Raw genomic sequence first — 26,888 nt, forward strand, 5'->3', positions numbered from 1 at the left:
GCCAGAGCAGAGCTCATCTAAGTCCCAGCAGCCAAGATCTTCTTCCAGGTCTCCCACATGGGTTCCAGATCCAAGCACTTGGGCCATCCTCTACTGCTTTCCCAGGCACATTAGCATGGAGCTGGACTAAAAGTGGAACAGCAATAACTTAAGAGTATGTCCCTATGGGATGCCAGCCCTGCAAGCAGACCTTGCTACACCACTAAGCCAATACCTTTGGTACATTTTTGCATTAACATCTTCTAATTCCCTTGTCGTATAACTCATCTAACATGTATTTCAAAAATTAGACTTTCTCCTTGCTTAATTATTTCTGTTTGAAAATTTCTGGTAGGTTCTTTTTCATATTTACCTACTATTATGATTTTTTGGCTCATTACATCATTTCTTTAAAAATGAATAGTATCTCTTTTTGTCTTGTACTGTCTAAACTAACTTTGACATTTTCATCTGATTTTATATAGAAATAATTTCTTCTGTAGTGATGTCCAAGTTGCTTTGATTGGCTTCTTCCTTAGCCATTTACATCATTTTGACTTTCACATTCTCTTTTGCAGACTTGTTCTGAGTAGTGTAGCTACAGCTTCTCTTTCCCATTTTTGGCATTTCTCTCTTGTCCACTTGGTGCCCACTCTTCTTCTGCTGCATTTCTGTATTTGTTTCCCTGAATCCATGGTGACATTGAGCCTTCTGAGGGTAGTGCAGACCTGATTCCTCATCTGGACACAGAGACAGTGGGTGACTCACCTCAGTTCCCAGCCCAGAGATGCAGTTCTGCCCTGCCATCTCCACAACTTGCCAAGTAGAGAGCTTGAACAGTGAGTGAGGAATAGTATTCCTTCCTCCTTCCCTTTGATTGAGCTTAAACCTTCTGGCTAATGTCTTGCATCCTTTTATCTCTATTACTTTATCACAATCTAAAATACCATTATCAAACAGCTTATCCAATCTCAAATTGCATGTAATGCTGATGTCTAGACTTCCAAGCTGTGGACGGTACAACAGCTTCCCTCTGTTCAGTACTGGGGCTCCTGCTCTTGGAGTTTTAGGTTTGGCCATGGCGTTTAGAGGCAGGCAGAGACTGTTTACCAACATGATGCTGCTGAGCTTTTAAAGCCTGTAAAAATAGCCTTCAGCATGCCCCACCCAAACCTCAGTCATGGTGAAATAAGAAGCACTAACCAAATAGTGCAAATGGCTGAGACAGGTATAGTGTTTATTTAAGAGGTGATGTGGGGACAGGGAGAAGAACAGAGAGGAGAGCTCCTTTCTGCTGGCTAACTCCCCACATACCTGCAACGATGGTGGAGCTGGAACAATGCCTCCCAGGAGGCTGGCATCAGGCATTTTTCCATTGTGGGACACCAACATTTTAACCAGCATCTTACCTGGTAAACCAAATTCCTACACATTTTAGTACTTTATAAATAAAATTTTGTTTGGAAACCATGCATGTGTCTGTAATAAGGTTACAAAGACTAAATACTGCACAAGTCATTTTTACTTCACCGTAGACCAACTCGGGACTGCAATAGCTATTTTATGATGAGCAGTTTAATTGGCAGTAAAATGTATGTTTTTGATTGATCACAAAGATACCAATTTGGATGGTTACTTGGCAGTGATCACATTATAAAAATTCAGATGAAGATTGGAAATGCTATTATAAGGTAAAAAATCAGTGAAAGCACTGATAATAAGGGAAAATGTTGGTAAGATAAAAGAAATGAAAATTTGAACAAAAACATTTTTAAGCAAGAAAATTTCTAGGTCCGTGGTGCCATGCTATCTGGGATGCCTTCATCCCATACCCAGCTGTTTGGGTTGAGTCTCAGCCCTGCTTCCAGTAGGCAACAGGTGATGGTCCGTGTGCCCAGATTCACAGCTTTACCCTGGTCTGGCTCCTGCTGTTGTGGACATTTTGAGAGTCCAACAAATGGAAGATTGCCCCCGCTTCCTCCACTCTCCATCTCAAAAAAAAAAAAGTTGTTAAATGTAAAAACAAATTTAAAATCTCTCTGGTACAATTTATGAGCCTATAAAACGAAATGAAAATTGCTCTCCTGGCCCATGGAAAAGCAGCAGGGATTCTGTGGGCAGGATTCTCTGTCCATAAAAGGGTGGAGTTCATTTTCTTTATCTCATAGTTCCTGCCCTAGCTCAGCCCTTGGTGCACAGTACACTCGTGGGCCCAAGCCAATATGTTCGCATTTCGCACTGCCCTGTGTTCACACCCCACACTTAAGAGTACTTATGGCTGGCAAGGGTAGGATGTGATAGCTGGTACGTGACTAAGGATTCTTCCCACCCCGACGGGTCCCGCGGACAGATGAGCTGTGTCTTCAGCCTTGGTCACAGCACCCTTTTGGGTTGTGACTGCTTGAGATGACATACCAGCACTAAGGCAGAGCCCCTCTGTTATTCCGATTGTGACATGACAGTCCCCAGTCTTTGGGAGCAACCACAGCTCTGTTGTCACATCCGCATGTCTCCCCGTGGCACACTGGCGGCTGTGAAAGGGAGACCACATCCTATGATGAAGAGGCCATGCACAGAGCAGCTGGCAGGACCCAGAACACCGGTGCGAGTTCTGTGTGTGTCACCATGTGGGTGCACACAACATCGTCACCAGCGCAGAGCCCCCTCTGGGTGCCTCTTTATTCCAGATGTGCTTAGCACGATACCAGCAATGCAGTGAGAACCCTGCCTGGGTCGTCTTGGCCTGGGTGTCTCTGCATCATGGACCCCTGTGCCATCCTTTAGTGCCTGTTTCAACAGAGAGCTTCAGGGCTGTCTGCTTCATGGCCTTGTGGCAACCAACACGGTGGTTGCGACGTCCAACTTACGTGGTTGCCCTAGGATCAGCATCACTTGGCCATCACAGCAAAGCCTGCAGCATAGGGAGCATTCAGGCAGTGCAGAGGGCGGAGGGTAGGAAGTTTGGAAGGTTGACTGATTAGAAGTCAGGTCAAGGTGCTTGAAGAAGCCCTCTCCCCCTTGTTCCTCTTGCTATTCCAATTCATGCAGTTCTCAGAGTGATTCCAGCCGCTGGAACCAAAGTGCAAACCAGGAGCCTAAACTGCCTTGTGCACCCTTAGGGAATGCTGGGAGGGAGAGAGAGGAGTTTGTATTGTTCGCCCAAGGAGGTAGCAGCTTGGTGTAAAGACCAAGACAGGCTGCTGGCTGATAAGTGGCATCCATATTTAGTATTGCAGCAGCGGGACAGGGTGACCATCAGCACCACTGACAAATCCAGTTCCTGACCCGGTGCAATAGCCTAGGGGCTAAAGTATTTGCCTTAAACACCTGGGATCCCATATGGGCGCTGGTTCTAATCCTGGCAGCCCCGTTTCCCATCCAACTCCCTGCTTATGGCCTGGGAAAGCAGCTAAGGACAGCCCAAAGCATTGGGACCCTGCATCCATGTGGGAGACCCGGAAGAAGCTCCTGGCTCCTGGCTTCGGATTGGCTCAGCTCCAGCCGTGGCTCCCACTTGGACGGAAGATCTTCCTCTCTGTCTCTACTCCTCTCTGTGTATCTGCCTTTCCAATAAAAATAAATAAATCTTTGCAGCCAAAGGGAGAGATTCCAGCCCTGTGTGAGGCGCCAGAAATTCAAGGCTAATCTTGGGATGCTCATGTAATGGCTGAACACTTAAGTACTCAGAAGTATAACTGAGAGTTGACCCTGTATATATATACATGTATATATACATATATATATAAATACCCTCCCCAGAAAAGAATAAATTGGTACAGAGGGATGAAGAGTTAGACAGATAACAGGATAGAGAGGTCTAGACTAGCATAGGCATCTTGGCTATTGATGTTTGGTGGCCAGTGTTGTGGTGTAGCATGGTAAGCCACCGCATGCAGTGCCATTAGCCCATATGGATGCCAGTTCAGGTCCCAGCTGCTCCACTTGCAGTTGAGCTCCTTGCTAATGCACCTGGGACAAAAGAGGAGGATGGGCCCGAGGACTTGTGCCCCTGCATCCATGTGAGAGACCCCAGTGACGTTCCTGGCTTCGTCTTGGCCCAGCCATCACAGTTCCGGGCATTTTTAGGGGTGAACCAGTAGACCAAAGATCATCTCCCTCTCTCTCTCTGTAACTCTGCCTTTTAAATAAATCATTGAATTTTAACAAGAAAAAGAGATTTTTAAGACCCGGTAGACTGAAGCCTTTCTAATACATTTTTCTGTCCTTATTTCTGAATACATACGAATGTCCCCCGTGAATCACAGGGCACACATATCTTTAAAAAGATATAGAGGGAGAGACAGAAACCTTCCATCTGCTGGGTCACTCCCCAGGTGGCCTCAGTGGCCAGAGCGTGGCCGGGCTACAGCCAGAAGCTGGAACGCCATGCAGGTCTCCCGTGTGGATGCAAGGGCTGAAGCACTTGGGCCACTTTCCCCTGCTTTCCCAGCACGTGAACAGGGAGCTGGATCAGAAGCGGGGCAGGGAGCCGCTCCGTCTGCTGCTCCGCCGGTGCCACTCATAGCTTTTTGGAAGTAAGAAATCCAGTTACCTCTTCCTACCCGGTGACAAGACTCTTGCCGTCAGCAGCACAAGTTCCAAGTTGCAGGTTTTCATCCTGACCTCCTGAGAGTTAGAATTAATGGCAACTCATTCTGTTGATTTGCTTTTTTCTCACTTTTAAACTCTGGGCCTATGCCACTTCAGCTCCAGAAAAGGGGGCAGGGGAGTGCACAAATTGATCCCCTGACCACAAGCCATCTGGGTGAACTGCCCTGCCCACCAGCCAGTCCCCCTCCCCTTCCACTGGAACCGCTGCCTCGTGTCTGGTAGCGCCTCTGGGCAGTGCGCCGTTCGGATGCACTGGGGTTTCTGGGACAGTCCTCTTAGCGGAAGCCCCGCGCCTCAGGTGTGCTGGGGCCATCCATCAGTTCTCCAGAGGGTGCTGTGATTCACCGTTAAAGCATGGCGTCTTCTCTGATTTTCTGCCTCCTGTGAAACATTGTGCTTTCCTTTCCTATTGATGTATCAACTCTAATAGTTACAAGCAGCTACAGAAAAATCAATAGGGAGCTTTCATTACCGTGTACATCAAATAAAGAGGCCTGGGCTGTGAGAGTGCCCCTTGTTAGATGCTCGCCAAGGCGAGGGGTCCAGTCCGCCACTGTTCTCTTCCACACCGAGTTCAAAAAATCACCTACAGGGAATTATTATTATTTTAAATAGTGTCCCTGCTCTGCATGGCAGCATGGAAGTCAGGGGCAAGCTCTTAAAGGCATGGTCAGGGAGCACTTTGCAAAATAAAAGTAGCATTTTGTAAGGGAACATAATGGCATAAGTAATGGCATAAGTCCTAAATTATCTTTTTTTTTTAAAATTATTTATTGGAAAGGCAAATTTGCATACAGGTAGAGAGAGAGAGATCTTCTACCTGCTGCCTCACTCCTCAAATGACCACAATGGCTAGGGCTGGACCAGGCTAAAGCCAGGAGCCGGGCACTCCATCTGGGTCTCCCTGGAGGGTGGCAGGGTAATTGAGCCATCTTCCTCCTGCTTGCCCAGGCAATACATGCAGGGAGCTGGATCGAAAGTGGAGTAGCAGCGGATGCTGGTGCTCACACAGGCAGCTTAGTCCCACACCCCACGACACCAGTCCTGGCCACTGCCTTACTGGAGTCAGCTGCCCCATGGGAGCTGGGGGTAGGTTAATGTGTGCCAGGTGTGGTGCTGTACTCCACACCCAGGCAAGCAGTGAGGAACCTCCCAGCACGTGAACGTGAGCTCATATTGGCCTGCCCAGCCCAGGCAGGATTGAGGTTCCATTGTCTTTCCAATCACATGGTTGGGGGGGCGGTGAGGCAGGAAAAAGACAGGACTTTAAAGCAACAGATACCTTCATCTGCCTTTGGGAGTAGTTAGCCACCAATTAGTGCATGTAAATATGTAAATGAAGGATGCTGAAAAATAGAATGTACGTGCCTAGCGTTTCAGCATCCGTCTGAGCAAAAATAAGGAGCCAGGTTCCTGAAGCCACTCCTAGCAGGTCCTAGCTGTGGACCTGTGCGCCCCACCCTCTAAACAGAAGCAGGAGTTGTATTCAGGTCTGTATAAATGTTAAGTCGTTTGCCCAGCACTTTGTGGGTACAGTGCTCTACATAAAGGGTTTTTCCTATTTCACTGTTAAGATTCCAGTCCCAACCCCATTTGCCTCTTTATCCTGGAAGATGATATATTTAAAAAGCAAGAAAGCAGAAACCTGTCTTGATGAGTTTTGTGTTCATGTAGGGAATTTTGAGGAACTTAAATTTTTTTTAGCATCTCACAGCAGCGTTTTACAAACCCCAGACACGTATGCACTACAGCTGTGAGTGGCTGAGTGGCAGGTCACACTCCCCTGAAGCCATCACTGTAACAAACTGACAGAGTCCAGGGGCAGTTTGGTCTCCTCGTGTATGTCCTGGAGGAAAAGGAAGACAAGTTTCCATGTAGCCTTTTCCTCTCTATTTGCTCAGCTTCTGTGGGATTTCTCCTCTCATGTTTCCAGGCAGGGGGAAAATCCTGTGTTAACTTCAAGTTTCCCCTTGCCGCTCTAGCAACGGGAGCACCTGCCCTCCACCGTGGCCGTGGCAGCCGTGTTCAGTGTTTCGTGTTCTGAAAGGGCTTGCTTAGGTCAGCCCAGCCCACGCCCCTCCCCGTGGGGCAATGCTGGTGGACTAGCATGGAACTGTCGGCTGCAGAAGCACCTGAGAGCCCGCCAGGTGGCCAGGTGGCGGTGACAACTGTGAGGTTGGCCTTTCTCTGCCAGTCTAACACTTCGAACAGTGAAAGTAATAACAGTAATGGTGATGATTCTTACCATGCTCATCTCTGTTGGATTGCAGCTTCTTGCTTTTGCTCCTCTCCTGAGTGGAGTTTTGCACGCTATTCCCATGCCAAATGTGGGTTTCCTGCCTGTCATCAGAGTCCCTGCTAGAATGGTGCATCTCTTGCAGCATTATAGAATCTCTGTGAACTCCGCCAGCACCTCCCTCCTGGTAGCATTCATGCTCTTATTAAGAGTACATGCTGCCCACACACTTGTTCTTGCCCAGTGAAAAAGAAATTCTTCCCCTGGCATACTAAACCCTGGTAAGCTGTCGCTCTCCTCCACACCACCCACCCCCCTGGACCCCCTGCACCATCCTCCTCCCCACAGAGAGAACATCCCCTCTGAGAAGGTGGCAGCAGCCCCAGATGGCTCCCGCACAGCACCGCAGAGGATGCCAGCTCCGGAAGGAAGCCCCCAAGCAGGATATTAGGCACAGTAGGGGCTTTCCAAGGCAGCCATCCCAAGCCCTGTAGGGTCAAATTAATGGGGGAAATCCAGAATGACAGCAGATTTGCCACTCGCTCAGGTGGCTCCCTGCCAGAGAGGTCGCTGATCAGATGTCTGCATCTGTAGGTTTTAGGGAGAGATTCGCATATTAAGCAGGGCATGGAGAGTGCTCCGAGGAGGAGGCAGTACAGAGCCAGAAAGAAGAGGGGAAAGGCAGGTTAGACGATCAAGGGAAGCCTTCTTCCCACTTAAGACAAATTAGAGGACGTGTATGCATCGACGTGAAAGTAGGCTGCTGTTGTGGTGGCGTCCATGTTATCCTGTGACCTGGCTGAGGTGGTAAATTCTGCCAACTGCATCTGTGATTTGAGATACCTTGTGAAACCCCAAACACGCCCTGCAGTTCCACTGCATTGTCTCCCAAGGTGACTTCGCATCCCATGAGCACCCTGTTTTCTCTTGCTTGCTCCAGCTCAGGGCATGACCCCTTGCCTGTTGGTTCTGGAAATTCTAGGGCTGCACCTGTGAATGCCTCATTAGGGGGCCTGGCAGAGGGGAGCACCTGGCATCCAGCCTCCCAGGGGGGTGGTCTTTCCAGCCATGACTTCTGCTCGCCAGTGGCCGGGCTCACACTGGGTGTACTGGAGAAGGGATAGGACCGAGGTAGAGGCCATGTTGCCTGCCCTGAGGTCCCCAATGTAGCCCATTTTGCATGAGAGGGAACCTTGGATTGCACGGTGGTCCAGTTGGCAGTAATGGCTAGCCGTGGTGAGTCCCCAGGAGCCCTGCAGGGGACACGCAAGAGTCAGAGGTATCCCCTGCATTGGGTGGTCCCACAGCTGCCTGCCACTTGATGACAGAGAACCTGACCATCAGAGGTATTAGTGGCAGCCTAATGAAACATGTCGCAAGGGCCTCATCGAGATGATGGTGGGCAGGTGGACAGGAGGCTGCTGAGTACACACGCTGACACCATGCAGTGTTGATGTCTGCCCTGTACACGTGTCCCCTCTTGTGGGATCTGCCTCGAGGTTCAGAGGGTCCTTTCAAAGTTTCAAAAAGATGTCCGTTCCACTGCCAAGAGCAAATTCAGAACATCTGTGTCCACAGCCCAGGACCAGAGTCCATGGAGGTTCTGGCTCAGGCGCAGGTGCCTCCCTCACCTCCACTCCCACCAGGAACTTGGTTTTCCATGGCAGAGGCACAAAGAGCAGCACCTTAGGATCCAGCCAGCCGGGGTTCTCCTCCCGGCTCAGCAGTTGGGTGATGCTCACAATGGGGTCTGCTTTGCCGAAGTGCTGGGAAAGGTGAGCTGACACTGTGCTTCCCTCATGCAATCTGAAAGTTTTCATATTTCTGTGTTGGAGTGAAATAGCAATAGTCTTTAGTTAAAGTTTGTTCTTGTATTCGAAAGAGTGGCAGAGGCAGAAAGAGGAAGAGAGAGAAGGAGAGAGAGACCTTCCATCCACTGGTTCACTTCCCAGATGGCCACAGCCGCCAGGTCTGGCCCTGGCAGCAGCTAGAAGCTGGGAACTGGATCCCGGTCTCCCAAGCATGGTGCATCTGCCACTACTGCCCAGGTGTATTTGCAGGGAGCTGTGCCTCCAGTCAACTCGCAGGCATGGCATGCTGGCATTGCAAGCAGCAGGTTAGGGATTAAGAGGCAGCCTGGGAGGCGCTGTTCTTCCTGATTGTCCAAGTAATGAATACAGTCCTGGGAAGAGATGATCCTGCATCTCCAAAATCACTTTGAAGATGTGTTTGATGTGTCAGAGGAGTGTTTCTCTTAAAACTGGGGGACGTGGAAGCGCCTGTGTCTCTCACAGTATTGACCGCAACTCAGCTGGCTCTTGGAAGAAGCCGGCACGGAAGTGAGATGTCCTAACACATTAACTGACCTTGATGGCTGTCAGCTGTCTCTGTTATCCCTGATCACATCAGGGCTTCAAGCCTGTCCCTGATGTTCTCTGTTGATGGAGCCCAACAAAGAAGGGTCCTGGGAAGTGGGGGCCCCAGAGGACCTGCACCCCATCTCAGAGCACAGTGGAGCAGGCCGGGGTTGGGGGGCACTGAGCAGAGCAGTGCTTCGCAGGAGCTGTCCAACACTTCAGTCCCCTGGGAGGATTTGAGCTTTACTCTAGAACAGCAGGGACAGCTTTTTGTTCAGTGGCTTCATCACGGCAGGAAAGATGAAGCAACTGACAGTGCCTTACAGGGGCTGGCGGTTTTGTCCTGCCTTGTGGGTGTGACTGTAGCGACATGTTTGAACGGTGGGGAAGAAGTGCCTGTGTAGAGCCGTGGTTAGGATGCCCCTCGAGATTTCTGTCTCATACTGGATGCAGTCTGTAGGTTTGAGTCCCAGCTTGTCTTCTAACTCCAACTTCCTGCTGCTGTGCACCTGGGAGTCAATGGCTGATGACTCAAGCAGTTGGAACCCAGCCACCCCGCTGGGAGACTTGGATTGGGTTCCTGGTTCCTGGCTTTGGGCTGGCCCAGCCCTGGCTATCATGGGCGTTTGGTCGTGTGACCAGTGGAGTGTTTGGATTTAAAATCACTGGTTTTCATTCTTATGCGTTGTGGAAATATGAGCGTCAATAATTCCCTTGGCTAATCAAGAACTGACTGTAATAAAACTGAACATAAACATTCTCCCACATTGAATAAAATCTGGGAATAAAAAGGTCTGGTGACCACACCTTTTTAGTTTCCTTCCTGTACAAGACTTAGAATTGAGCATAGCAGGTATATACACAACGTAATCAAACATAAGATACCTTGCTTTCATCATCTTAGCAAAGTCTACATTCCCGCTAGAAAAGGGCAGTTGGGGCTGGCATTGTGTCATGATGGCATGTTAAGCCACGACCTGCAATGCCAGCCTCCCACATGGGCACCTGTTTGAGATCTGGCTGCTTCGTTTCCATTCCAGCTCCCTGCTGATGTGCCTGGGAAAACAGCAGCAGAGCCAGGTGAGACTCAGCTGTAGCTCCAGACTCCTGGCGTTTCCTGGGATTCCCCCTGGCCTGTGCAGCCAGCTGGGGAATGAACCAGAGACTGAATCAACCTCTGTGTCTCTCCCTCGCTCTGTAACCCTGCCTTTCAAGTAAATAAAAATGAGTAAATCTTTGTAAAAAATGAAAAAGGACAGTTTCCTTTATAAAATGTTTCCAGCTTACTAAGCTCTTAGACTATTGTTTCCAGGTTTTTTTCTTGCCATGTTTATACAAATGTAAAATTGGTAATATGGATTTTCTTTCCCACACTAAAACATATGCATGTGAAATTGGTTGAATCATTAGTTTAAGTTGTAGCTAAAAAGTGTGTGTTTGGCTCTAGGGATCTTGGTAACTGACCAGTTTCCCTGCCCTCTCGTTTGCCACCCCTGAAAACTCTTGTTTTTCTAGACTGAGTGATTCAGAAAAGTGCTAGTTCACCGGGTGACTGCCCGTCTTGAGTTCAACCTCTGATCTCATGAACAGAAGTTTAATAAGCTCAGGGAAATCATGTAATAAGGAACAAGTGTATCTGGCTCTTAAAAAGTAGCTTTATTTTAACTCTGCAAACTAATAAAACCTTGGATATTTAGAATGGGTGTGTGTAATAGCGGCTCTCACGTGTGCCATGTCATGTGAGTTCTAATATAAAGTTGGAAGAATCCTAGTGATGATAAAATGTCACTCTTTAGAACAAATGGAACCAGAACATACAGACGGAGCAAACCTGGGTCATTCACACCACTTCAGCTTGGCAAAAAGGCCATTTTATTGCTTACATGCAAGTTTAGGGGCCTCACCCTCATACTTTGTCCGAAGGAAAGCAGCTAGTCTGTGTGAAGGGGTTAGGAGCGTCGGATATTCAGCTGAAATATCCTTCCAGCTCCATCATTCATTCATTGTATATCTTCTCACGAAAGGAGAATATCAGATCTGTCACAAGTGCTGCAGACAGAGGGAGCAGGTGAATGCGGTGGCTGTTATCATTCACCCTGTGCCCCTCTTCGAAGCATCAGAAGTAAAATCTGTAACTGGATTTAAAAAGATGGGCTTCAACATTTCAAAATCGGATTTTAGGGCCCAGTGTGATGGCCTAGCAGCTAAAGTCTTCACCTTGCACACTCTGGGATCCCATATGGACACCGATTCTAATCCTGTGGCCCTCTTCCCATCCAGCTCCCTGCTGTGGCCTGAGAAAGCAGCCGAGGATAGCCCAAAACCTTGGGACCCTGCACCTGCATGGGAGACCTGGAAGAGGCTCCTGGCTCCTGGCTTCAGTTTGGCTCAGTTCTGGCCTTTATAGCCACTTGGGGAGTGAATCAGCAGACAGATGATCTTCTCTGTCTCTCTTCTTCTCTGTATATCTGACTTTCCAGTAAAAACAAATAAATCTTTTTTAAAAAAATTTGATTTTAAGCAGCACAGTAATCATAGTCTTGGTTCCCTGAATTTGGGACTTAAATGTGCTGGATTTAAATAGAATGCCTTTCTCATGACTTTCCTTTGAATTCCTATGGAGATGGACGCTGAATGCACTTGGCTGAGTCTCCTCTTGGACGCTCAGCCCATACTGGCCCGGCTGCCTGGGTCTGAGCCGCAGCCACGGGTCAGGTTCCAGCGTGCTGCTAATACACAGCCAGGACGCAGCAGTCACGGCTTAGGCACTGGAGCTCCTGCCGCCCGTGCGGGAGACCTGGGTTGTTCTGGGTTTTCGCGTCAGCCTGGCCCAGCCTGTGGTTGTCAGATGGAAGATCTCTTTCTCTTCTGCCTTTCAAAGAAAGCGGGGTGGGGTGGTGAGCAGGATGATTGTGAAAATATGTGCAACTTTGAAATTTGAAAGATGAAGTAGATTTAAAGAAAAAAGGGGGGGGCTAAATACAGCATCTCAAGTAGTGACAGGGGCAGGTGTTGTGGAGTCTGAGTGGATTGAGCTGCTGGTTGAGGTGCCTGCATCCCACAATGGGGCGCTAGGCTTAGTCCCAGCTTCACTACCTCCAGTGCGGCTAGCCACGGATGTGCCTGGGAAGCGGCCAGGTCCTCCCTGGGAAGCGGCCACGATCCTCTCTGGGAAGCAGGCAGATCCTCCCTGGGAAGCGGCCAGGTCCTCCCTGGGAAGCTCCCAGCTTCATTCTGGCCCAGTCCCAGTTGTTTTAGCCATTTGGGGACTTGAGCTAGCAGATGGAAGATATCTATCTCTCTGCTTTTCAAATAAGTGGATCTTAAAAAGTGAGTAATCTGAAATAGAGTTTAAGGTGTTGAGTCCGCATCAGTGAGCGCATCCACAGGTGCCGCATGCCATTGTGGGGGCTGGTTTTCATATTCTGTGTCTCTTACTGCTTGGAAGGCAAAGCAGCTGTCGGGTTGAGCAGTCTTGTAGTGACCTGACCTCTGATTTCATTTTTTTAAAGCATGATTGAGTCACTCTTTGAGACAGCAGATATGTCCGTGTCTTGGCTTCCTTGATGCGGAAATGAGCAGGGTGGGAGCCGAGGCCTGGGAACGCATGACTCTGGTGGTTGACTGTCGAATCATGCGCCTCCATGCAGATAGAGCCCAAGTGTTGCAGTAAGCAACAGGGGAACTGCCATGAGGTGAGAGCTCAGCAGGATAGCAGAGACCACACCTCAGCCTGCGGGACACCGCCATGTGGTCCTCCTCTGTCTTAGCCTTGGCGTGTTACTGAGTTTTCTGTCCCGTCACCGGATGTGAGCTATAAGCCATGCACATCATGGTTGTTGTGAAGAGGTCCGGACAGGGTGCTTTGAAAAGGGCCTTCCACCACTGCCACTCTTCGGTTCCATACGCTGCCTTTCCCCCATGGCATCTTCCTCTTCACCCATGTCCAATTTCTGCAGAAGTTGCTCAACCCAGAGAGCTGCAGGAGAGGAAGCAAGGGACTCGGCTGCCTGCCCTGGGAACCAAGCCTGGAAACAGGAAGTTGCTCCTGGGAGCCCAGTTGCACGTGGCCCGCAGAGTGCTGGGAGGAGTTTGAAAGGAAAGGGTTTCTTTAAAATGCTGAATTATGGACAAGTATTGATCGCTTGGGCAGAAGGACCTAGAAGACTACGCCTTTTGTCTTTGAGGCTTGAGCTGTAATGTGGAGCAGCATTTCCAGCCTGCCGTCTGTTCTAAGTGTAATGCCTTGTCTGCTAGGCAAACGTTGAGACGCTCGACTGTTACCACCTTCTGCCATAGAAACAACCTCCCGGAAAGCACGCCCGGAGCTGGGAAAGTTGAGCTGAATGGGGCTCTTAGCCACACATGCACACAAAATAATATTTTAATTGGCTGGACTAATATTTGATCCAAGTTCATAAAAGTTTGAAATCAAATAATTAAATGCAAATACAGTCTTCATCCCAAAGACGATAAGAATGCCTTTAAGCTAATATTTTTTAACAAGAACTGTTCGCCGGGTGCTCTCTTGTAAATTTGATCAGACCCGAGGCGGTTTTCCTCATTCGATTAGCTGGAAAGCTGCATTTATCCCGAGGCAAAGCAGACTTCTAGTACAGGCTAAATTCAACAACTGCAGCTTAAATTTGGCTTAATATATCCCCACTTGGATCTGCTTGTTTAATTCTCTTTCATATGATAACGTTGGTTTATTCATAGTCCTGACTGGCCACCTGAACAAACCCAACCTCGTATCTTATTCTAAGAGGACGAGAAAACGTGGCCAAAGCCACAAAAGTTCCTGGACAGGAATCAAATGCAAGCGTGTGGCTTGGATGTGACCGTGAGTGTGGAAAGAGGCACTGTCCTCCGGGAGGGGTGCTTTTCATGGTGTGTGGGCTGCGTGGGGTGCGTGGGCCCTGGGGACAGGTGTTCTCCAATGAGGGGGTGTGCTGTGACTCTCGGGAGCCACCCTGTCCTGGGCCTCAAGTGCTCCGGGCCACCTCTTCAATCCAACAATGTGTGCACTTGGCCTGCGGTTACTGTTTCACACAGACTTTTTATTGGAAGTTTATGAACAAACCAGGAAATTGCTACTAGGTTTCAAACCTTTCGATTCTGTTTACTGGCTGAAGATACTCGGTTCAGACCCAGTCACCGTACTTGTTTGTACTTTTAATTTCCCGGGCATTTTATTGGAGCTTTGCTTGTCTCCACATACATAGAGGTTGGTTAACAACATATGATCCGTTTCTTGGTCCTAGACCCTGTCCAGGTTTCCCTCCTTTTATTCCCAAGAATTCTGAGAAACAGATGGAAGCTTTGTGACTGAGGGAGAAATGGGGGTGCTGTCTGTCAGCTGATGCAGTTCCTAACCTGGCACACAGCCCCACCAAAAGGCCGTTTCTGGGGAGTGCTTGGAATCGGGGTACCCAGCTAGTGTGCCCCCTTCTGCTGGGTGAACTGTTTCTCCCATTTCGGATTAAAGGACTCTTGTTGGAGATCCATTTTAGGAGACGCAATCAGTAAACTGGCTAGGAATTTATGAAGAGGCTCCTGCAGAGCCGTGTGAGGGCAGCCATTGGCACACACAGGTGCCGGACATGTTTCCACCAAGTTACATTGTTGGGTCCAGAATTTATCCCACTGCCTTGAGCAGAGGTGTTCCACATAGATAACTTTTTTGCTAGTGCATTAGGGTCCAAGTCTCATCCAGCACAGTGGAGTCTTGACAAGGACCTCGATCATACATTCCACATAGATCATGTAGGGTTTTAGCTGCAATTCCAGGGATGGGCCACTGATTCTACGAACAGGTATTGGCAAGATTTGGTCAGTTTCTATCACCTGTGGCCACCCTGGTGGTCAGTGTGTCTTATCCATGCCAACCCCAGTGGTGAGCCTCTATTGCCATGACCACCTGATGACTAGGGACCTTTCAAGTCTCCTCTGATTGGTCGGCTCTGTCTAGGGTGTGTGGTGGCCCACTTCAGGGAAGCGGATGCCTCAATTCTAGGGACTGAAACTTAGGCCTAGCCTGTCTGAGGCCCCCCTGTGCCTGTCATGGCTTTACCTTGGTTCCCTGTAGCAAGCAAAGCTCTCATTACAGAAGCCAGACTTAGCGGCCAGCTTAACAATTGATCAATCAACATCATTCTAACATCATTTATCCTATGTTCTAATTACCATTACTTATCCAGCCCTCTACCAATTACCATCTCTTAACAGCTACATGTTTGTTTTAATTACCTTATTACTAGTTACTTATTTAATGCTATCCCTTGACCTTAATCTCTATAATCATCTAATGTTCTTTTAACACGTGTATATTTTTGCCATTAACTTTATTACTAGACATTCATTTATTTTTTAACTATTTAATACTACTCTCTAATACTTTTTCTTATTACTATTGTTCCAGTACTATTTACCTGCTACTTACCACACGATTCTCTTGATTCATCTGTCACTCAGGACACTTTAGTACTACTTAGCTCTTATTTTAGTTCCGCAGTCTCACAGTGTATGCTCTCTGTTCATGGAAGCCGAATACACATTGTTGCTCAACAGCAGGTGCACACTGTGTGTGAGAGACACACAGCACATACACTCCTTGTACTGCATGGGAATGCTATGGTGTGTAAGGATCATTAGGCAGAGCTCTGCCCTCCCAAAGGCTGCAGCCTGGCAGGGGAAAACGAAAGCCAAGGACAGGGACTGGCAGGGGCCAGGCTGGACGACTGGAGAGCAGGGAGGAAGCTGCCATAGCAGCGGGGGGTAAGTCCGGGACAGTGAGAGCACAGATTGAGGGCGAGAGTCGGGGTGTTAACACTGTCAACACTGGGCAGGATGGATCCCTGTGTGACTGTGTATTCTTGTCTGGGCAGACAGCAAGTGATTGGATGGATGCTGGTTCAAGCACTGGTCTTGGGACAAAAGGGAAGGCGGGGTGGGGGGAGTAGGTTGAGACACTGAGCTTGCCATGTCCAGCAGGTGGCTGTACCTGGGGATGCTGGCAGAGGGTCTCATGCAGCCGTCAGCACTAGCGCTGTGTGGCCTGGTGAATGTGGTAAACATGATAGGGCAGGTGCACTGTTCTATGCCAGGCTGCTCCTGAGCAGTTAGGACTACCGGGGGAGGCCAGCAAGGTCTCCTCCCTGAGCCCCTTTCTTTGGAAAGCACAACTCCTGCTGAAGCTTGTGCTTTTGGCTCGATGTTAGTAACCATTTTTGTCTCGGCAGCATGGGCTGAGAGAGAGAGATTTTGGTTTAGGGCATCAAGCAATATCCACACGATCAGTGAGCATCTCCTGCTGGGGGTGCTGGCAAGGGGGGGACACGGCAGCCAAGCCCACACTCTGCCTTTACCACTTCGCTCCGGTGGCAGTGACAGGCCATGTGGAAACATTAGAGGGGCCTGCCAGTGGTCTTCAGAACGTCTGGAAGATTTATAGCATGGGGAAAAGAAAAAAATCTGTTGATGGATTTCAAAATTATTTTGTACCAAAGCATCTTGTTTTTTATCTGAAAAAGATTTCCAATCTGCTGGTTCACTTCCTAAATGATTGCAAAAATGAGGGCAAGGTCAGGCCACAGCTGGGCTCCATCCAGCAGGCTTCCCACGTGGGGAGCTGGGACCCAGGGATTGGGGACCAGTCACAGCTGCCTCCCAGCATCTGTTTTAGCAGAAAGCTGGAGCCACAAGCTGAAGCCAGAACTTTGAGCATCTTAACCCCGCAGGCTAATTGCCTACCCTGTTCCATGAACTTTTTGAGGTCCCTGCTAGTAAAATGTCAGGTGAATCACAAAACAAGAGAAAGGAATGCAAAGTTAAGGGATGCAAAGTTCAGGGATGCAGGGCAGAAGCAACATGGAATTGATTTCTGAGGAGGAAGGTACTGCTGACCTACAGGTGCTGGGAGGTTCTGTTTTCAGACACATGGTGGTTCACAAGTGTTCCTCGTAGTTGATTTTACAACTTGTCTATCTTAAAAATGGATAACTGTGGCCAAATTCTTTTTTTTTTTTACCATAGATCTTAAATTCTGTTTTAGGAAGCAATTAAAAATATATATGTAGTATCTTGAGTTTTAGGCTCACAACAAAACTGAGTGGAAGGTACAGAGAAGTGTCCCCCTCAATTATCCACGCCCCCACAAGGATGTGGCACATTAGTCACGGTGGGTAAGACTGCACCGACGTGGCATTGTCACCCCAAGCTCTTAGTTTAGGGCTGCCTGTTGGTGGTGTGCCCCACCGTTGTGTTCTCTGGGTAGCAGTGTCACTGCCCTGCCGCTTCTGCTGCCCCTGTCCCCTTCCTGCGTCCCTTGAAGCCACAGCATCTGCTGATCGCTTGACCATCTGTGAAAAGCTGTGTCTTGTGCAGAAAGTCATAAGTTTGGGCCTGTACAGCACACGGCCCTTCCAAACTGGCTTCAGGCACGCACTTTGCATCCAAGTTTTCTCCATTTCTTTTTAGTGTTGAGGAACATATTTTGTTGTCTGGCTGGATCCCAATTTCTTTGTCTATTTACCTACTGAGGAAAGGCTTGGTTGCTTCCAGCTTATTGGTGACTATTAATAAACCTGTAAATGTCCATGTACCAACCTCTGTATGGATATTTTAAATGCGAGAGTTCTCCAAGCCGCCCTGTCACTTTGTGAATGTCACGGAAGTGAACCTGAGCAGTATTTGTGTGTAGCATTGCTTTAGTCCCCGCAGCACCGTTTTGTCCACGGCAGCAGGTAGCAGGGTGACATTCCTCTGCATGGATAGGGCACGTGTTGCTTCTGCAATCACCCAACAGTAACCATTCAGGGTGGTCCCTTCTTCTGGCTATTGAGAATGGCAATGAACATGAGCTTGCAACTATGTTTTTGTAAAGAAAGTGCTAGAGCAAAGAGGACACAGTGAGCAGTGGGGACTTCTTTGAAAGAGGAAATCATGAAGTGAGGAGGGGCATCCTGTGCAGAGATGGGACAACAGCAGGTAAAGCAGTCCTGAGGCAGAAAGGCAGGTGGTTAGCGAAACCGCAGCAGGAAGCTTGAGGGGTAGACAGGAGCAAGCAAGGCCAAGAGGTGGGACTTCCGTTCTGGTAAGAGATGGAAGTGTACATTCATATTCTTATGTTCAGAATGTGAAAATGATACTCTATGAGCCTGTGCAGAAACTTCTGCACGCTTTTGCTTTGTGTGTGTACAAGCTACACTGTTCCCTATAAAAGAGGGGGCTCCTCTTCAGTAGAGAACGGCGTGTGTATGAATCCAGTGGCCATGTTTGGATCACATGCCATTCAGAGGATTGAAACAACAGGTGGAAAAGTGATGGCTTGCTGAGCTGGTTGCATATCCAACATGAATCCCAGTGATCACACAGCTGCAGGACAGCCCCGCGTGGGTGACAGTGGAGAGGCCACTCCTCAGCTGATGCAAGAACTTGAGGCCCAGTGTAGTGTCCTTGCCCGTTATCTCAGTTAGACGGGAGTTGAGCTATGATTAGGCATCAAGGTGTTTGAACCCGGCCAAGGCCACTGTGTTCTTTTCCTCAGCTCAGTGTGGAAATGATGGCCAGGAAACAAATGAGCGTATCAGAAGTTGATTTTAGCACAGCAGCAGAACAGCACACCACTCTGTTGGCGAAGACAGGGCAGAGTGCTTGAGCAAAAGGGGGGATTTTTCAGATGTGTCTGTCCAATCAGGGGACTTGCTGCGGCTTTTCTCTATTAGTGGGAACAGCCCAAGGGCAGTGGTTCTGTAATCTACAACCATGGATACTTGCTACAAAGTACTTGCATTTCGGTTCCTGGAACTGTGCATGCCTGAGCCCACCGTCCGCTAGCTGAGCTTGGACTGGCAGGGTTGGGCTACCCTGGCGCGGACTCACTGAGGATGCATGTGTGTTGATAGCAGAATTGGCCAAGAAGCAGTACAAGTGGCCCGAGCCTGGCTTTTCTGGACATCTGTAGGACCCTAGTTCACAGTATTTCGTGCAGGGCTCGAGGAACTTATGCCTGAAAACATTATGGAAACGCTTTTGTAAGTTAAATATGTGCTCATACGTTCTTGAGTATGTGTGATGAACTTGGCCAAGATTTCCTCGGCCTTCCCTTAATTTTGGAAAATTTCACCATCGTAGAATCTGTTTTCATCTGCACAACTTCACCACAGAGAAAGCAATCAGATAGTGGTTTTGGGGAAAGTCACTTCCTGTTGTTTACAGGAAGCAAATCAGATCCGATTTAAACATAAATTTGTGAGAAAAGTGCTTATTTGAGTGGTCCTAGGCAAAGAGGGGCTGGAGGGACCTTCACAACAGCTCAGGCCAGCTTCCCGTGGCGTGGCATGTGAATGGCAGGTGGCTTTCACGCCTCCTCGGTCAGCAGGACCTTTGCTCTAAACACCCAAAGAAGGAAAATGAGGAGGAACTCTGTCTTGCCCACAGAGCAGGGCCGAGGGAAAAGGGAACCTGCCAGACTGGGCACCGTCCAGACAAGTCCCCATGCAGGGACTCTGTGACATCACACTGCACTCAGTCTATTTGTAATAGGGGAGTGTGGCATTTAGGTTGCTAAGCTTCCTTCACCGTCACCCAAACTCAAGGTCTGTCACCTGCTGGGGGTAAGTGTCAGTAGTACAGGTGTGCACCACGAGGTGTTTCAGTTAACCCCAGGCCATATGATCGATGTGGTCTGGTAAGGTACCACCTGGTGACTTCATAGGCACCCGTTTGTCCATCGTGTTTATGCAAAGTCACAAAGCACCTGCGCCCTTCAGTCCCTGCCTGCCTGTTTCTCCTCCTTCACATTTCATGGGACCCTTTGGGATCTACACTGTCCTTAGCCAGCACATCCCATTGCCCCACTCAAGCAGGTGACAGTATCCAGGCAGGTGTGCAGGGTCCAGTCCCCACACCCTCTGCTGTCCTGGGATGGAGGAGGTGGAGGCTTTAGGAGACAGGCCTGCTCGGAACCTCACCACCTGCTGCTCATCGGTGTCATCATCCTAGACAAAGCCATCAGCCCCTGGAAGGAGGAGACTACCCATCTGGAAAACGGGTATGGCAATACCTTCTCCACTATCGAGAAAACACATGGGGAAGACAAATGCTTCGTGCATGGACTGGTTCTTGCTAAGTGCTGCTGCCTCAGCATCTTCATAACTCCTGAGTCTCAAGGTGGAATTCCTTATGAACTAGCCTTCTTTGGCTCCTCCTCCATCACTCCCCTCCTTCTCTCCTGACCTGGTGGGTCCCAGCCGTTGACCCGCAAGCCCGGGCCTCTTGTGTCCTTAAGTAAGCTCAACCTTGAATTCATTTTCCACAAGCATTTTTGAGGTCCTCTCACAGATGCTGCTGTGACTGCTAAGAAGGAATTTAAAGTCTTGAGGGGAAAGGTCTTCTAGAAATGGGGAACAGGGTCTAATCTCCACCAGCAGCACCTGCAGTCTCCTGCCCGCCACACCCTGTACATCTGCTCCTCCCTGGACCCCCAAATGGCCCCGGCTGCCTCTGTAAGAGCACGCGGCTCCTCTGGGACCCCACCTGTCACTCTGCTACCTCCCCTTACCAAACTGTGTGTACAAATTATTCAGGCTCAGTCCTACACATGAAATCTTAGGAGAAAACTTTTTTTTTTCTCCCTTTCCTGGCTTACCCCAGCCTGGGGTCTCCTGGGATGAAGAGATATTCTCCAGGGGCAGAATCCTGTCCTTTCTCTTCCCACCGTGGCTGTCTTTTTCAAAAACCAGGTTAATTTCTCTTTTGTGTCACTGGAAAAACATGAACAATGATTTTTCTTTTAAGTGGAAGGTAACCTGCTCGATTCAAATGGTGCTCCTTGTTCCCCCCTCCCCCACCCGTCCAAGGACCCGTCCCCAGAAATGTGTTACACAGGCTGGTCCCTGGGCCATGGCCACCGCTGCAGCCACCAGGGGCTTCAGAGTGCAGCTGGATGCTAGGTCTGGCTGGGGAATCCGCTTGCCGCCGTAATGTATTCAAGAAGACCTAAGGGTTTACTTCCCAATAAGGATGGAAAAAAGAGAAAACCTCTGAGCACCCCACTGTGAGCTCCTTGTAATGCTGCTTCATATAAAAGTGGGTAATTAGTCCCTGAGTGAATAAAGCAGAATACAATGATAAGAGATGGGTACTAGCAGAACAATACACTGCGCTCGTGCCAGTCATCAAGATTTAAAGGGATAAAGAAGGGGTGGGGGAGGCTCGGCCTGGGTACAGTTTCCAACTCAGAATGTGTAATGATGGGCTTCATTAACGGGTGCTTTAAAATTGTATGAAAAGGAAACTCAGCAATTTCAAAGGGGCTGTAGGCACAAAATGCCACCGCAAAGCTGGCAGCACTCCCCTTCGGCCCTGCAGCTGGGGGTCACTTGCTGAAATGCAGCGGCTGAGTCACCTGTGAGAGCACCCCGAGCTTGCATCAGAGGGCCAGGCTGCCGGTCCCAGTTCCACTCCTGACGCTAGCTCCTCGTTGCTGCTGGCCCTCGGAGGCAGCCGCGATGACCATTGCAGCACTCATGCCGGCAAGGTCCCAGCTCTCAGCCCAGTGCTCGCTCGCTCGCTCAAAAGATTTTTAAATACCAATATAAATTCCAGTGTGGGACCATGCCATGCACTATGGGAACCCAACAGCAAATCTCAAAACCTGCATTTCTGAACATGCCTCTGAATTCTCTCTCACTGGAATGTTTGGACTCCCACGTGTGTCAGGTGCCCTTCACAATTAAAGGAGCCTGATGGACTCCTGCGGTAGGTCCGTAGTTGAATCACTTAACTATCCATGAAATCCAGTTCCCAGAGTTTCTGGACACTTCCTAAAATGTAAGTGAAAGTGAGTCACACAGTACCCTGTGCCCTCCGGGAAACTGGCACCAACCTTCTTGGTTGCTTTTCAGTCCCTGGGAACAGCCTCAGCTCCAGTAGAAAACCCAGCATCCCCCTGTGAGACCTCGAAATTCCCAAGACTCAAGGCTGGTGGCAGGTGAGCCCGGTCCCCATGAGTACACGGCCAGGGGGACCACCCCAACCCTCCCTCAAGACTTGACTGACTGGATCACAGTTTCACTGTCGGATGACAAGAGAGATGTCATCAGATACTCGGAAATTGGCACAGACACAGCCTAGAGTTTATCAGTCTTGAATAATACAGCGACAATGTCAAGTAACAGTTCCTGGCCTAGTCTCTGGGGAGGCACAGTCCTCACCCCCAGCCCCTTCCGGGGGGAGGAACGGTGAACTAGACCAAGTCAGCACCAAGGCGCCCAGGAGCACAGTGACCCGGAACTGCTCGGTCAGCAAACGAGAGCAGTCAATCAGAACTTCCTCCAGTGTTTCCCGTTCCCTCTAACCTTGCAGCAGGACCGTCAGAATCATTCCACCTGTGTAGACAAAAGCTGCAGGGGACTGGCAAGTTAGACTTTGCGGGTTTACCAACTTGAGGTCTATTCAGCAACTTTGTGGGCTGAATAGCAAGTTTGTAGTTCAGTGGGGTGACCTCTGACGAGCTTCAGGGGAAAATGGCATCTTTGGGCAAGATGTGGTTGACCTGCGTGTTCGCCTGCTCAGAGGAGGGGGTGAGCATTTCCAAATGTGCAGGGAGCCGAGGCCAGGCTGGGCGAGGCCAGGGATGGAGACCTGAGCGCGTCATTCCAGGACAGCTGCTGGTGAAGACGCCAAGGGCCGCCCCGTCATCCCGTTTCTAGGTTGGGCGTCATTTTTACCTTTGTCCTTGACAAAGTGGCATGATAAAGCCCTGGCCCTCGAAAAGTACGGGTATAAAAAGTCTCAGCTATAAGCTTCTTTAAAGGCTGTGATTTCACATTTCTCCCATCTTGCCAATCCCTGCCTCATCTCTCTCACCATTGTGAGCCCTCCTTGCTCGGAAGAGGAGGTTTCACTATAGCATAATGCAATACTCTCAAGGCCGTGATCAGGAACTCAGCTCGACTCCTGCTGTGGTGGACAGAGGCACCCCGTAGCCAGGCCATTTCTGATGCCTTGCCTTCCATCATCTGGAAGCCAGTAGGGCTGCAGGTCCATAGCCTTGTTTAAGGCATTTTTAAGTAATTTTACATCATTTATAAAAATGTTTTCAATAGGAGATAGGAGAAACATCACATACATAAGATGTCAGGTGGATACCAACTTGCTGACAGTTTTAAGTGGCACAAGTGGAGGCACAGCTCCAAGTTGGGGTAGCACTTGAAGAATTCATCAAAATCTTTTTTCGCAGCTCACTTTGAAATGAACGTGGGTTCCCCCTCACTGCATGGCCATCTCAGGACCCATCCCTTGCCATCTGTAATTTGTGTCAGAGACTGATGTTTAATGCAAAGATACGGCCCGCGCCCAAACACAGCATCCTGGACACGCTGCAGCCACAAAGCCCAGGGAACTTGACTGGAAACCCCCTGCATGCACAGAGGCTAAAAGTTTAAAAGCTAGCTGTGCCAAAAAAGCGGGGGCATGAGTTACCATGGCAACCACTCCGAGTTTCCTGCTTTTGAGTCATAGCAGCATGTGGTTCCCTTCACCCAGTGCAAGAGCAGGTGGGCGGCTACACATGTGTTGTCAGACATCTGTATGTTTCTTCCAGATTCTTTTATATTATGGGTATGTCATGTGAAGAGAAATTCCAGCGTAGGATTTTCCCCTCATGGTCCATGTGCCACCAAGACAGCTGTCTCAAACCCCTGGATGATCAGCAAAAGCCGTGAAGGGTGACCTGCCCTGCTCTGTCCCATCAGTGTCAGCAAATAGCAAAGGTGAGGGAAGGGAAGGCAGTGTCAGACTTTAGAACCCACGTCCAGGGTAAGGGACACCGACCGACAGTGCTGGCTCGTGTTCTGCCTGCAGGACCAGGCCTTCATTTGCCGGCGATCATTAGTCACCAAGATCTATATATTTCAAAGTCCCCAGTAGCGCATATTCCATTGGCAATCATTGGAGTGTACCAGATGGCTCATTAGCATAGGCTCAAAAAGTCAAAGGCTTTCAGAATCATTTAGGAAATGTCAAACAGAAACAAGAACCCTGTCACTTTTTATTAGAATTAACTACATCATACCCTGGACACAGATTTCACCTTGGGTCAGAAAAATTAATACAGAATTATACGAATTGTGTAATATACTGGGGTAAGATAGGTCTCCCTCCAGGGACTCATTTGCTGGCAGTATATTATGATCCCTCTACTGGAGGAATCCTCAGACCTTTCCTTTTGTGCAAGATACGAAGAGAGCTGACCTTGCTCCAAACCCATTGGTGTCTAATTGATGTGAGGTAGAGGCAGAATTTCAACAAGACATTCTCAAGCCCCCCTCCCCCTTTTTTGTGATCCTTTTTCCCAGGAAGCGTGGTGAGTGGGGCTTACTGCATATTCAGCAGCATGTAAAGTATGCTTTTTTTGTCAAGAGGAAAACAAATAACTCCATTAATTGAACACGCTGCTTTTGTACACAGGAACTGAAAACGCCATTGAAATGGTTGTCTTTTTGTGTTTTACATGCAGATGTCAAAAATCTTGAGAACTTCCAGCTGGTGGAAGGGGTCCAGGAGCAAGTCAACGCCGCCCTCCTGGACTACACCATGTGCAACTACCCCCAGCAGACGGAGAAGTTCGGGCAGCTGCTGCTGCGACTTCCGGAAATCCGGGCCATCAGCATGCAAGCTGAAGAATACCTCTACTACAAGCACCTGAACGGGGACGTGCCCTACAATAACCTCCTCATTGAGATGCTGCATGCTAAAAGAGCCTAAGTCGCAGGAGCTTTGTGAAGGGAGGGGAACGGCAACAAGGAGGGAATCGTTTCAAGAAAAATACTCTGAACTGCTCCAAGCCACACTCACGGGAAGCTTGGTTGAGAGACGGTGACTTGGCAAAGGCATAATAATCAGATACTTGCTAGCGAATAAATGATGTATCAGGGTATTTGTATTGCAAACTGTGAATCAAAGGCTTCCCATCCCCAAAGGATTCCACGTAAGAGGTGTTGGGAGGGAACGGACTGAACTCACAGGCGGATGCTGACACTGTCGGAATAGAAATGGACAGAACAGTTCTTGTATATTTAAATTGATCTCCGCTATGAAGAAATGTAGGAACCCATCTGTATCATCAATCAGGCATGTACAGCGTTGGGCGAGGGGGGCTCTGGGATCACAGGCCTCCTCCAAGGGACAGCTGGACTGGCCTGTCTACAGGGGAAGCTGCACCTGCACCTGCAGTGGCCCCTCATGTGCCCTGGGACCTCAGAGTTCTCCACCAGGGCCTACATTCGGCTACACGCTTAGTAGCTGCTCCACCTGATCGCGGAAAGCCTAGACTCGACTGTACCCTGGACCGCAAGCAGCCCAAGAGAACAGTCTGTTTAATACGTTAGCGTGCCACCTACAAGAAGCTCTCGGGTTGATTTTTGTCATGTGTTCTGTGATGTTAACAAGCAGGCAGTGTCCCTCTTCTGTGTTAACATGAGCATTCATTCATTTCAAGGGAAATGACTGCAAACTGCAAAAGCACCTGCTCCCTAGCTGAACTGAGTGACACCTTATTCCGCTACCGTTGCCGAAATGTGTGGCTTTGGCACTGTTGGATTTCATTAAAAATCATAGTCATTTCTGGCCCAAAGGCTTATTAGGATGCATCGGTCTTTCTAATCATCAAGGTTTGTAGTTCGTTTGATAATAAAGCATTCCGCGTGTTTTACCGGGCAGGGATGGCAGTCACAGTCCGAGGAAGTGGGAAAGCAGCCGAAGCACGTTGAGCTATGCAAACAGGAAGGAGAAGATGATGATGTCACCGACTCGAGGGTCTGGTCATGTTGCAATTGCACATCTCCTAAACTCACAGCGTTTTACACACAGCCAGGAAAGGAATTAGAACTCTGCAAACCTTCTCCAAAGGGAAGAGACACACGCTGGACTTCTTAAGAGACCAGAGTCAGCTGTAGAACAAATACTGGGGGGGACAGAAAAGGGCAGACAAACTGCAAAACACAGTATCAGTATTATTAGGATGCAATGCCACAGGTAGAAAAGTCTTGCCTTATTTCACCATTCTCCAAGGTAGCTGTGCAGGCGCGGACCAACAGTTGTCTAAAGTATTAACACTTTCAAGTAAAAGGAAACCTAGTGTTTACATTGTTTAGGGACGGCGGGCACAGGGGGTGGGCGACTGTGATATCAGAATAATGAAAGCAGTACTTTTCCTTAATTCTTTTTAATTATTGTATGTCGTGAGACACTAAATCAAAACACGGGAATCTCATTTAGACTTTAATTTTTTGAGATTATCGGCAGCACAATCACTTGTGGAAACTAAAGAATAAAGGTATCTCCTGGTCCCTTTTTTTTTCATAAATGTTTCTGGCTTTTGAATAGTTTATTTATATTGTATATCATAGTTTCAACTGTAGACAATTATGATGCTAATTTATTGTTCCTTGGTTTCACCTTTGTATAAGATATAGCCAAGACTGAAGAAACCAAATATATGTGTTTACTGTAGCGTGTTTTCAAGTTAGTGCAACATAGTTCAGGGACATAGAAGGGTCTTCATGACTTAAAATCATTCACTTGATTAAATGTCTGTAAATCTTCATCATTCTTACTGTAGTTTATTTAATATCTATTGTAAATTATGTGACTTGTAGCTTCCTGTTTTTAAGTAAATTCAACAAGACAGAGTCTTAACC

At 48.7% G+C, this 26,888-nt stretch overlaps 1 protein-coding gene across 2 annotated transcripts in view; it reads left to right on the top strand.

Annotated features, from left to right (window-relative positions):
• Positions 1–25,606, top strand: part of NR5A2 (nuclear receptor subfamily 5 group A member 2) — a 116,759-nt gene extending 91,153 nt beyond the window's left edge. For both annotated transcript variants that reach the window (XM_040985412.1, XM_040985411.1), the window contains one exon: positions 24,707–25,606. In XM_040985412.1, the coding sequence (XP_040841346.1) occupies positions 24,707–24,954 (248 nt within the window). In that variant the 3' untranslated portion in view covers positions 24,955–25,606. The remainder of the gene's footprint in view (positions 1–24,706) is intronic.
• Positions 25,607–26,888: the final 1,282 nt, after the last annotated feature.

The sequence above is a fragment of the Ochotona curzoniae genome, unplaced genomic scaffold (assembly GCF_017591425.1).
Source record: "Ochotona curzoniae isolate NIBS_2020 unplaced genomic scaffold, NIBS_Ocur_1.0 contig_430, whole genome shotgun sequence".
Classification (NCBI taxonomy): domain Eukaryota; kingdom Metazoa; phylum Chordata; class Mammalia; order Lagomorpha; family Ochotonidae; genus Ochotona; species Ochotona curzoniae.